The following is a 12,853-nucleotide window of genomic DNA, read 5'->3' as shown; positions in this document are numbered from 1 at the left end:
GTGAGAAACTTTCCACCATGGCTATGCTGAAATCATGGAGCTCTAAGGTGATGTGGCATAAGCTACCATAAATGGCATGTGGTTTGTATATTTTTACCTACATTCTATCAGCTTTTGTCATGACTCTATCAGAAGAATGGGCACACTTGAGAAGGAAATAGGATGGCCATATTTAACAGAATTTTAAGTCAGAGTGAACATAATTTAAAGCCGAATATTTTTGAAGGCAATGTGAATGAATGGACAATTATATGAGAATCCCTAAGACATTTCCTTGTCTATGTTTAGTCTCTGTTGTTCTTATGGCTTGCAATGTTTTCTGTTCATTGAAGTTAATTATTTAATAAACGTATTCATTTGTATCCATTAGCAATAGCTAGTGTGTTCCAAGAACTGCTAAATCATCACATTTTACTAACTACAGTTGGCAAAAATGTGCCAACTGGATTTTTATAGGATTTTTAGCTAGAAAAGAGGGATGTGCTACTTGGTAAACAACATGAACACCTGAGAAAATTAAGAAAAATTTATATAGCTTGAGAGCCTATACAGTCCATGACAATACTGGAATAAAATATCTCAGAAGATAATTATACTGCGTCAGTATTATTCTTTTGAGTTGTAAAGGTATCTGCTCTTCTTCCCTGAGTGTTGCAATTTTCCTAGGGTGTTTTAAATTTTTTCCAAGTTCTTCAAATATAAAAGAACAATGCCATTCTTTCATATGCCCAAATGAACGTCATCAAATGAAGTCTGTTTATGAGAGTAGAGCCTCAGGGAATAGACTATGACATTTCCATATAGACAAGTACACAACTTTATAACCAGATATATTTTGCTAGCTACTCCTGGTAAAGTGGAGATGATTTGGGATTACCATGGCAGTGGAATAATCTATTTTACAATAGCAAGTATCTGTTTAACAGGTATTTGACTATATTCTGCTATTGTTCACACAGCGATAATGAATAAGAGATAATGTTTTAGTGTTGCCCAAACTTCAGTCACTAGCATCACTTGCTTTTTCCTCATCTAATATTATCATTAAATAAACTTACTAATATAAATGTGATTATCCATTGATTAATAAGCTGGTAATATTTGTTTCAATATATGGGATTTATTATTGGAATTGGAAATATCTATTGTTGTATTGCTTATAATTATCTATCAGTGGTACATGTTGGATGACAGTGAATTGAAATTTAATTTTCTGGACAAATGGTTTTTAAGAGCAAGTTATGCCCAAATGGCAGTAATTTGGGAAATAAAGAATTCAAAGGAGACAGATCTTTTAGTTTTATGGTTTATTACTCACCATCCACATATAAGAAGAGAAACAAGTTCCCATAGTAGGGTACACAGTACAATTACTTTCCTAAAGAAGAACCTTTATACCACAAGGACACAGTAGTCCATTCCATGTGGTAAAGTGAGTCAGCATTCAACTTTTCAAAACTGGTAGAAGAAAACCAAGACACACAGAAGCACTCCATATACAACATGCAAGTCAAAAATGAGGTCACAATAATCTGAAGCTATTCACTATGTGTGTTTCAATGTCAGGGTTGGTGCTGAAGCTTTGATTCACGAACAGCCAAGGTTGCTGAGCTAGGTCTGATCTCTGTTTACTTTAAGTAGACAAAGTAGTTAAGGACTTGAATAATATGTGTATATATAAATAGTTTTAATATAGAATGCCAATACAATATAGAAAAAGATATACATGTACATATATATATATTTAACTGGAAAATTAAGACTATAAGAATACTTTAAAATTTTTAACTCACAAGACAAATACTATACCATATTTTCTGCACAAAAAAATTGAATCTGATTTTTTGAAAATAAACAGTACTTTACACTTCCACTTTATGTTCTTGAATGTAAGTGAATTTTTTTACCCACTATAAGTACAGGTAGGTTACTTACTTCCTTTGCTTTTCCTTTCAACTTTAATCAACCCCTGATGAACTATAGTTGATTGGATTCATGCCTACAATATCCAAAGTTTTGTTCTAAGGCTTCATTGTGTTTCCTTGGCCCTCATTCATTTTACTGCACTTGTACAGAAAGGCATTCTCTCCTAGCTAAGTCAAAGGTACTTCAGAATAAATCTCCACTTTCTCTACAAAGTCTACTTTATAACTCAGACAGACTCTCCTGACACACTCCTCACTGAAGAATATAGTTGTTTTTAGTCTGAAATCACACAAGTAAATTGAGTTTAGAATGCATTCCTTAGCTGGAGATTCACTCATTTATTCATTTATTCACTTAAGAGAAAATGAGAGATACCATCTATGTTTAGATAATCTATGGAATATAAATGAGAAATTGAGTCATCCTGGTTAATGGTTATTAAGAGTTACTTTATAACTAAGAATTGTGATGGCTTCACACAGAGACTCAGAACATAATGGCTTTCTGGGGATGCTCAAAGATCTATAGACATGGAAATAATGTAATAAATAAAAATATTGTAGGTCAGAGACAGACGAAGTACATTTTAAGATTTGCTTAACATGTAATTTATTATGGACATCAAAACAAGGTGACTTATTATTCCTCTCTAGGCATCTTACTGAGGCATCTTGTGTCCTTTCAGGAAGTCTTCTTTGTCACTTCAGAATGCAGTGCTCTGGTAAGATGGAGTCTACTGCAAAGTTATGCATGCTTCCTCTTCAGATCCAGATTTATCAATACCAGACCAAGACATTCTGAGGAATCTCAGACTCACTTGTTTCTTAGTAGTCAGAGAACAGTCCCACGCACAAGAATTAAGTCCATTTCTCTGCAAAAAAGATTAATTCCTTTCCCTAATGAACAAAGTCTAGAATATTCCAATCACCTCTTAATGTATGCATATGCATGTATGTGTCTATCTGTACATCTGCTTATCATTTCTCATTCTAGAGCTATATGTATAATGAAGTCCTGACAGTTTAATGTCATGCAAATTGAACTGCAGAGTATTTTTCTTAAATATTTGCTTGCATTGGATATGATGAAGATAAAGTGATATGGTGATAGGATAAGAATTTCTCTCTGGAATAGATGAGACTGTTTCATAATCTGAAATGTTCTGGAAGGCAGACTCTCCATGAAACAGTATTTCAAAGCAGAAGATTCCAAAACAGAGCAATGCATACTTCATTAAGAAGGTGGGAAGAGATAGTTACTAATAACAATTAGATTTCAGAATAAAAATCCATGACATAGAGATACAGTCTGGAGAAGAGAAAAATGCCAGCTTTCAGTGCATACCTCTTGCTCAAATTGTTAAAAAAATCAATAGTTCCGAACCATAACCAAGGACAATTTCTACCTTGGAAGATCTGATCATCCAAATCTCAGTAGGGGAGTCATTTGAGAGGGATTTAAGTAGGACCTGATCAACATCCTGGGTAGATTCTTATTCATACCTGTCTAATAAGTGCTTGAAGAGCCCTCACTGGCAAAACTAGAAGCATGAGATACTTGCAATAGGATGAAATAGGTTCTAACTCTACTAAAAATAAAATCAATAGACTTTCACTTTACTTTGGATGTATAAACTGTAACAAAACATAACTAGGCTCTGGAAACAAATAGACCTCAAATGGAAGTCAAGAAAGACTGTTGGAGGCGTGTTAAAATCTATAGACTACAAGGCGCAGTGAAAAGTCTTAATCTCAAAATGTAATAGCCAGATATCGGCTGATTTAGAATAGCAACTAAACTTTTCAGAATGTTTCAGACTTTTAAGCTATAGTCAGCTAGAAGGATTTGCTTATATACAAAAATATTCAAAAAGAATTTTCTTAAAGGTTTCAGATTAAAAGACAAAAATCTCACTTTAAATTCTTGACCCTATGTTGGCTTTGCTTTCCAACACTATTTTTATTTTAGTTTATATATTCACAGGTATTCAAACCAGCTATTTTCTTTTACCAATCATGATTTAGGAAGCTTGAAGAGTTGGTAAAAATCTTGATTTAGGTCAAGATGAAATCCACATGCTTCCTCACTTTATGATTTCTGGTTATTTTGAATTTTATTTTACGTTAAAGTTGAGTGGTTATTTACTTTGTACAATAAAAAAATCACCTCTTAATTTTATAAACAGCCTTACAATCCTTTTGACAAAATGGACATGTCTGAAATCTCATTTTTACTCAGTAAATGTGTTTTCTATTTTTCTAGTTTCAGATATTCATGAAATACTTTGTCAAAATGAAGTACTGAAGGGAACCATTTACACATCTATGTTGCCAATTTACCAAATGTAGAGATAACGTTTGAGGTAAGGATGATCTTTGACAATTGTTTAAATAAGATGTCTAGATCTTTTGGAAACCACATAAAATACAGTGATTTCCCCCACATTAAATGAAAGGGATTTTTGCTTTCAATTTTCCCTAGGTAACTCTTCCACCAATGTGCTCCATTTTTTTGTGATGCTAGTTTTGTAAAGAAAAACAAAACAAAACAAAACAACAACAACAAAAAAACACCTCTCCACTGTTCTGATGGTTTTAGATATCTATAGCCAATACTAGTAAGCATTAAATTCTATCCTGTTTGTTTCACTTTTAGGCATTGGTTATTTCCTCTCTATGGTGCATGATAAACTGAACAGATTCTCCTTTACTTTGTGGTCTATTTTCTTCTAATTGATGAGTCAACTTTGGTTAAAGGTTACCTCAGAAGCTAAGCAGGTGTCATTAAAAGATACTTTGGTGGCAGAGACACAGGTGTCACTGACAGTGACATCATCCATTTCTGTACTGAAATGGTCTGACTCCTTGATGACGCTATAATTTAGGGCCACGCTGTAGTTAGTGGGTTTCTCTGTTGGCTTTTGCTTGCACTTGCAGAGCTTCCTGAATGCAGCCCGGAATTTCTGGGACATGAGATTGTAAATCACCGGGTTGATGGCACTGTTGAGATAAATACAAATTCGGCAAAAGAGCAAGAACCAATTTTCTTGGAAAGGGCTGGAGAGAAACGAATTGACAACCACAAGAGTCCTGTAGGGCATCCATAAGAGGGCAAATAAAATTACAACCACTGCCAGCATCTTGGTGACCTACGGAGAAATAGAGAGAAATGCACTTAGTACAAACACAAAAGAAAAACTCCCTTTCTTCACTCAAATCTGTTTCTCAAGATAGAGTGGTCTGAGACAAGAGCTTAACTTGACTATTTGGAAAGAGAACCTAGGAAGCTGAATTGTGGATGTTAGGAAGATGTAAAAGAGGAGGAAAAGCCAAAATTAAATTGTCATTGAGATAACTTCCGCTGTGGATAACTGTACTCCAGTAATAAAACTCAAATTGTTGTGTGAAGGAGAATAAGGTGGAGTATTTATCCACCGGGTGCCAGTTGTTGTTTGTTAAAGGGTGCACTTCAGGATTTCAACTCCTCAGTACTATTCTATGAGGCTTTCTATGTGGCTTTCTTTCTCCATTCAACTCCTCTGTACTTTGAACTTTCTACTCTGGGAACTCCTGTGGACTTTAGATAGGACCTTGAGATCACAATGAGGAATGGGGGGTGGGAGGGAAAGTTGGAGAAAAACGTGGTAGGGGTAACAATGCTTGACAAGAAATGTACTCACTATAACCCCTCTGTGCATTACCCTAACAAGCAAATAAAATGTAAAAAAAAAGACGAATGACAAACAAGGATTCAGATTCTTCAAATGATTATCCGCTGCCTAGACCTCAAGGTTTTCTGACATCAAGTCATTGCTTCATTCTCTGCCAGGAACAACTCACCTTTTATTGGAATCTGCCTTGATTTAAAGCTGGATTGCCATTGGCTTATTTGATTCTTTTTTTTTTTTTGAGAACCAAGGTGATCTAATAAGTGCTATGTTAATGTTAAATTGAGTGTGTACACCAACTTTGAACATTATTTTTATTTTGTGTCTGAATAAATTGATGTTTTAAAGATCATCTCGATGTTCAAAGAAATGGGTCTATAGTTCTCTTTCTTTGATGAATCTCTGTCTGGTTTGGAGATGAGGATTATACTGGCTTCATAGAATGAGATGGTAAAGAACCTTCATTTTCAATTTCGTTGAAGAGCTTGAAGAGTATTGGTGTGAGCTCTGCTTTGAAGACCTTATAGAATTCAGCTGTGAATCCATCTGGCCCTGGGCTTTTCTTAGGTGGAAGATCTCTTATTGCCATTTCTATTTCAGTGCTTGAAATAGGCCTGTTTAGTTGGGATAGTTCTTCTTGGTTCAGTGTGGGTATGTTAATATTGGCTAGGAATTCATCTATTTCTTCTAGATTCTCAAATTTGTTCGCGTAAAGGTTTGAGAAGTATTCCCTCATGATACTCTGGATCTTGGTAATTTCTGTTGTGATATTACCATTTTCGTCTGTGATTTTGTTTATTTCTGTATGCTCTCTTCTTTTTTTGGTAAGATTTGCTAAGGGTTTGTCAATTTTGTTAATTCTTGCAAAGAACCAACTCCTTGTTTTGTTGATTCTTTCTATAGTGTTTTTGGATTCCAAATCATTTAATTCTGCTTTGATTTTAATAATTTGCTTCCTTCTAGTGGGATTAGGGTTGGTTTGCTGCTCTTTTTCCAGGAGCATAAGGTGACACATAGAGCAAAACCTTGATACATAAGGCCATATAGTATGAAGCTAATTGAAAGGACCTCCAGGATATTGAAACGAAAGCCATATAATGAGTGATTGCTGTCCTTAATGTACTATGTTATCTCTCATCTCTTTTGCTGTCCCTTGGTTATATCATATTTTTACCATATCTCACTTTGTTATCTGATATATTGGATGCATTTGTATTTGGTTATTTGAAATTGGGTAGGGAAGGGGGGAAAACTAAGATGGGGGGGTGGGAGGGAGGGTAATGGGGACCAAGACATGTGAAAGGCTATCAATGTATGTGAATTAATGCACCTTCTATCTGGCAAATATCATGTAACCCTTTTATTAATTACAATAAAAATATTATAACAAATAAAGATCATGTGATTTGTGAGAGGATGTGTAATTACAGAACTACGATTCAAACCCAAGTCTAGACTAGCACAAAAGCCATGGTCTTCTAGATATTACCTTCGCCATGAAAATGTTTTGAATTTTCAACAGTGAGATTTCTAGTATGTTGCTTCTGGTAGGGTCATCAAGGTACCTAACTTCCTCTAAGTTTAAACCCATTTTTTTATTGCTGCCAAACTAAGAAACAAACTTGAATTTTATCTACTTTGCATTTTCCCCTCCAACTGTCAGTTCAGCCATTGAAGCTATGTGTAACATTGACCTGACTCCTTTCACTTATTGTCATTGATGGAACAGTTTTCATTGTGCTAAAGAAAAGCAATCTGTTTCAAGGTTAATATATTTCTCTTGTAATTCTGGAGTCTCCCAAGCTTACTTTGACCTCACTTCCAAACATTTCAGTCAATGAACTATTTTTTTTCCTCCCAAAATAGTGAGTTTCTTCAGGGCCAGGGCAAATTTATGATTTCTTTACTCTCATAAGATTTTCCAGTATGTGACATAAAACAGCCCTCAGAAAAATGAGTTCATTTAGGGATGAAAGAATCATTTCAGAATTTGTAACCACACTTCTTTGTTCAGTTTTAATACTTTAATATAGTGTAGATTGGAGAGAATATCGCACATATTTTAATATTATAATTTAAAATGGAGTATTTATTAATAAGTAAATTGTGTCCTTCTATAGTTTAGCTTTTTTTGTTTGAAATATATTTAAAAGAATTTTAAGGAAGAGTCAATGACATAAATATAAGCATGTTTTAAAATTAAGAAGAATATGTCTCAGTGAGATGATAGAGAATACTTTTAACCCCATAATTATTCTTGTTGAGTTAAAGTATCTTTGGTTTTATTTACTCACTTTTTAAAATGTTGACAATTCTAGTGGTCAACCTGTTGGAGTTTAGTAGTTCTTAATAAAGTAGAAAATCACAACTCACTATGGCTATTGAAGTTCATTCCTGCTGTTACTGATTATCCAAAATAAAGTGAAAATATTATAGATTTGAAATTGGACCATTGTTAAGCATCAATAATTTTTTGTCACCCAGGATTATGGGAGTATAAAACACTGATTTAATACTGAAGCTTCTACTCCATGAGTTGAAGATATTCAGAAACAGTGGGATGAAATTTAGGGAAAGTGATTTCACAATATACTTCAACCAGAAAGAAATTTAACCATTCATTCTAAAATTTACACTTACACCCTTAACAGTATACCAATATACTGGATCTTGAGGATTAGACAGCAGCCTCAACTGATATTGCCAAGGCCTTGAGGTATCTTATATTTGATGGTCCTTTGCAAGACAAATGCCATGGTAAGGCTAATGCTATGAGATTTGGACTTGGGGCTAAGGAGGATTAGCAAGGACTTTCTTGGCCAAATGACATTGATGCCTAAAACTTATGGGAAAGGTTAATAAAGTGTTGATTTGTGACTACTTGGGTATGTAATCATGAGCACTGTATGAAAGGTCCACTTGCAGCCCGTATGAAGAAGTGGGACAAACGCTATCCCTAGTTAGCCTGTGCAAAACCTTACAAAGCCTTTATTTAACTTGCTAAAGTAATGTTGTACTCCATGAAGTGCTTGGCCTCCATTGCTAGGACAGAAGGAGAGACATAGCTGCCAAAAAAGGAAGTGCTTCAGGGGAGAGGACTGGAAACACTGGCTCTGTGGAGCCATTTTCAGTCAACATTGAAAAGGGTTTACATTTGTTCCAAACATATTGAAGGCAAGCAAAGGAGAATGTGATAATTACTTCATTTGCACACAGTATGTAAAGAGGGAGATTTCCAACAGAGATGGTCAAAAGTGGTGGGAATGTACTAGTCTACAAGATGGTAGACATAATGCTTCTATAATTCATGTTATCGGCTTGACATGTGACCCATTATATTATTTACATTGATACATAAGTAATCTATTGTGAAATTTACCAATTTGTAGTGTAGAATTCCATTTTCAGTGTATTCACAGAATTGTGCAGCCGTCACTAAAGTCTAACTTTCATTATCTCAAAAAGAAGACATTGCCTTGGTGGCATCTGTCTTCTGTTTCCCTCAGATCTCCACAGGCACTGAGCAATGTTACTTTGTTATACATTTTCCTGTTGTGGACTTTGTCGGGGAATGAAATCATATAGTCTTTTGTATAGAATTGACTTCTTTTAGTTAGCATAATGTTTATAAGGATAGTATTAATGTAGCATGTGTGGGAACTTCATTTCTTTTTGTTGTTGAATAATTTCTCATAGTACATATGCATCATTATTTACCCCTTACATTCTCTTTTGTTTATAATGCATAAAAGTCCTATTATCATTGAAGGACCAGTTTCATATGACCATATAATCTTGTATGTCTTGTCTGTCAATTTCTCTTTTTATCACTAAGTGTGATGGATTGTCTAGTTTATGTTTTACCTTTTAAATTATATAGGATTGAAGAATGTTAAATACTCTTGTCTGAAGACTTTTTGGTGGATAATGGGGAGAACTGCTAGTAGTTATTGTAAACACAGTTTTTGAGAATTTTCTGGAGAGGATAGAGAAATAGAGGGCTTGCCAGGGGGAATGAATAGTACTCATTTTATTTATTCTCTTACAAAGACAGAATATAATAAAAACACCCTTGTTTGCTTAGAAAACAATTTCATAGGATGAAAACTGATAATTTAGGAGAAAGAGGAAGAGGATAATTGGAGAAACTCATTTCAATAAGTGAGAATAGTATCCAGGACACAAATAGTCTGGCTGGTATTCGTCAGATGCACACATGAAATTATCTTCTGAGTAGTTACTCTCCCTTTCCTTGTCATATTGAAGAAATCAAGACAATAAAAGACAGAACGCTCTCTTTTTCATCACGGTTCTGACTCTGAATGAGAAGTCTGTGAGCAGTTAATTGCTGATCTCCTTGGAATTAACCCACTTCTTTCATATCACTGGAGCATGTTGTACTCATGGCCCACTGACATCTGTAGGCTGAATGTTACTGCTTCCATTTTGTTGATGAGGAGATGTAGACCAGACTCAGAGATGCAGAGAAATAGGCCAGAGGCAGTAGCAAAACTAATGACTGAACAGGAATCCTCAGATGCTAACTCTCATTTTCATTCCACCTATCCACAGAAATCAACATGGTTTTAGCTAGTCCTACTTGCTGTAAGTATGAGTTACAAAAGATGTTGGAAGATATGGTTTCCAGGAGTTATTTGTAAACTTAGAATTCCTTATGAGCTTTGGTTGTTGTTTTTGCTGTTGTGTTTTGCCCCAAGTGGAGGCCTACCTGGAGAGAGCACTGATTAGGGAGAAAGTTTCCATAATAAGACAGAGGGGAGTCCTTCCCACCAATCAGTTTCCCAAGGAAATAATCAACCAACAACATTAAAAATTCAAAAATACTCAAATAAAATGACTACAAGTTCTCTTCTTTGGGGATACAGGCCAATTACTAGTAAGCCATTGATTCACATCCAGTTATATAAGATTTGTAAATGTTTTAATTACTAGTCAGAGATTAGCTTATATGTTCCCAACATGACGTCATAAAGACTCATTTATACTTCATTTCCCTAGGTTATTTAGTTGAAATTTTCTCACTAATTCAGAAAAAAAAATGCATATCTGAATGTGATTCTGTGAATGATTCAGACAAAGCAAAATCTGTGTGTTTGTTATTGCCTGGTCATTATTCCTTTGGAGATAAGCCACATGGAATTGTTCTCTGCATTGATGAATGACAAAGTATGGTAGTTACAGAAGGCAGAGCTCTAACTATTACCCAGTGTCCTTCTCTGTCTCTGGTCAGATGACATAATTTATGCCTGAATGTCTCTCAAATTCTAGGACACTCTCAATTATTAAAAAAACCTTTTTAGTACTAAAAAGACAAAGCCAGGGACCTGGAGTTTGGCCTAGTGGTTCAAGTGCTTGCCTAGCATGCACAAAAACCTGAGTTTGATTCCTCCATACCATGTACATAGAAGAAAAATGGAAGTGATTCTGTGGCTCAAGTGGTATAACTCTTGCCTTGAGAAAACCCAAGGACAGTACTCAGGCCCTGAGTTCAAAGCCCAGGATTGAAATAAAAAAGACAAAGCCATACAACAGGGGGTACCAACCACATCATTCAACTTATGTTTGAAAACTACTCACATCTTTCTTAAGGAGTGATTTTCAAGGGAAGCATAGCAGGTAATTTTATTGTGAATAAGCACTTTATTAATTTGGAGCCTACATAGTATGAAGCCAAAACACTGCTTTTGGCTTCATAGGCAAATAAATCAACAAACCTGAAGCATGTCTGTTGCACAAAAGTTTGGAGGAATTCCTTTTTTTTTTTTTCTTTTTCCTTTTGTCAGTCATGGGGCTTGAGTGTTGGGCCTGGGTAATGTCCCTGAGATCTTCATCTTAACGCTAGCATTCTCCCATTTGAGCCACAGCACTACTTCTGGTTTTCTGGTGGTTAATTGGAGATAAGAATCTCACACACTTTCATGGCTGGGCTGGCTTTGAACCATGATCCTCAAAACTCAGCCTCCTGAGTAGCTAAGGTTACAGGTGTGAACCACCAACACCTGGCTTAAAGGAATTCTTGATAAATTGGCCTGTCATGAAACAAGTGCTCAAAACATAGTTGTGTCATTACCGAGTAAATATTTGTTCTTTTTTTTTTTAAAATCAAATGTTGAGGTAGGGCTGTGGAATCATATGTGGGTTTAGGATTCTTTCTAAATCAGCAAAGTGCACTTCTTCTGGCTGCAACACTCATTTTCAGATGTATCCCTCTTTTCTGAATACATTCTGTTTTGGTTAATGGGTATAAAGCATATTAAAAAAAAGCCTTCAATATTCCAATGCCATTCTTTGAAGGATAACAATACATTCTGTGACTGGACTCTGTCCATGTGCTCCTGCTTTCAGCATATTAACAGTGTTCTGAAACTGGGGATCATTTTGCCCTCAGTCCTCAGCAAAGTGATCAATGACCTTCTGCCTTTTGCTATATTAATTTAGCCACTTGAAGGATAAATTCGATTTGGTAATTAAATAAATCTGAATACAGCCCAGCTTCGGCATTGATTGGAGCTCTGGGAATTTCTTCTTGCAGATTGCTCTGGTTTGTTTTGATACATCTGGACAGTCAGATTTTAAAAGACATAATCAGTGTAGGGTACTTCATGTCACAGAGTGAAAGCATTGGGGGGTCTTAAAAGTTGAATGATGGGTCCGGAAAGGGGCTTGGAATCAACTGGAAGTCAGCTAGAGTGTGGCAAAAGTGAAGAGAAGTTGAGTGGTGATTCATGCACATGCATGGTCAGCCTGTGGGCTATCCATTACTTATAGTGCTCTTGACAAGAAGAAATGTGGAATGGCTAATGCTTAGGTTTTTGACTCCAACTGTCATTGCAATACCTAAATGCTTCATTTAGAATAGCTGCTCTAGAAAAATTATAGCCTTTTTTTTCTGGGCTCTAAACTGACTTAAAAAGAACCATGAGCCTGAGAGCTGGAGGCTCATGTCTGTAATCCTTGCTATTCTGAAGGCTGAGATCTGAGGATTGGAATTTGAAGCCAGGCTGGGAAGGAAAGTTCTTGAGAGGAATCTTTAACCAGAAAAAAGTTGGTAATAGAGTTGTAATTCAGGTGGTAGGGTACTAGATTTAAACAAAAAGCAAAACACACTCAGGGTCTGAGTTCCAGCACACACACACACACACACACACACACACACACACACACACACACCCCACACAACACACATACATATCCCTGGAAAACTTAGTAGAGATGCACAATAAAGACATTTCATTTGTG

At 35.6% G+C, this 12,853-nt stretch overlaps 1 protein-coding gene across 1 annotated transcript in view; it reads right to left on the bottom strand.

Moving 5' to 3' along the window:
- Window positions 1–4,588: 4,588 nt before the first annotated feature.
- Trhr (thyrotropin releasing hormone receptor) overlaps window positions 4,589–12,853 on the bottom strand; it is a 34,586-nt gene continuing 26,321 nt past the window's right edge. The window contains exon 2 of the mRNA XM_090338719.1: window positions 4,589–5,074. Within this exon, the coding sequence (XP_090194845.1) occupies window positions 4,667–5,074 (408 nt within the window). The 3' untranslated portion in view covers window positions 4,589–4,666. The remainder of the gene's footprint in view (window positions 5,075–12,853) is intronic.

The sequence above is a fragment of the Megascapheus bottae genome, chromosome 9, assembly GCF_031878675.1.
Source record: "Megascapheus bottae isolate mThoBot1 chromosome 9, mThoBot2.hap1, whole genome shotgun sequence".
Lineage (NCBI taxonomy): Eukaryota > Metazoa > Chordata > Mammalia > Rodentia > Geomyidae > Megascapheus > Megascapheus bottae.
The sequence above is the reverse complement of the archived record's forward strand: the minus strand, read 5'-3'. Positions and strand labels throughout refer to the sequence as shown.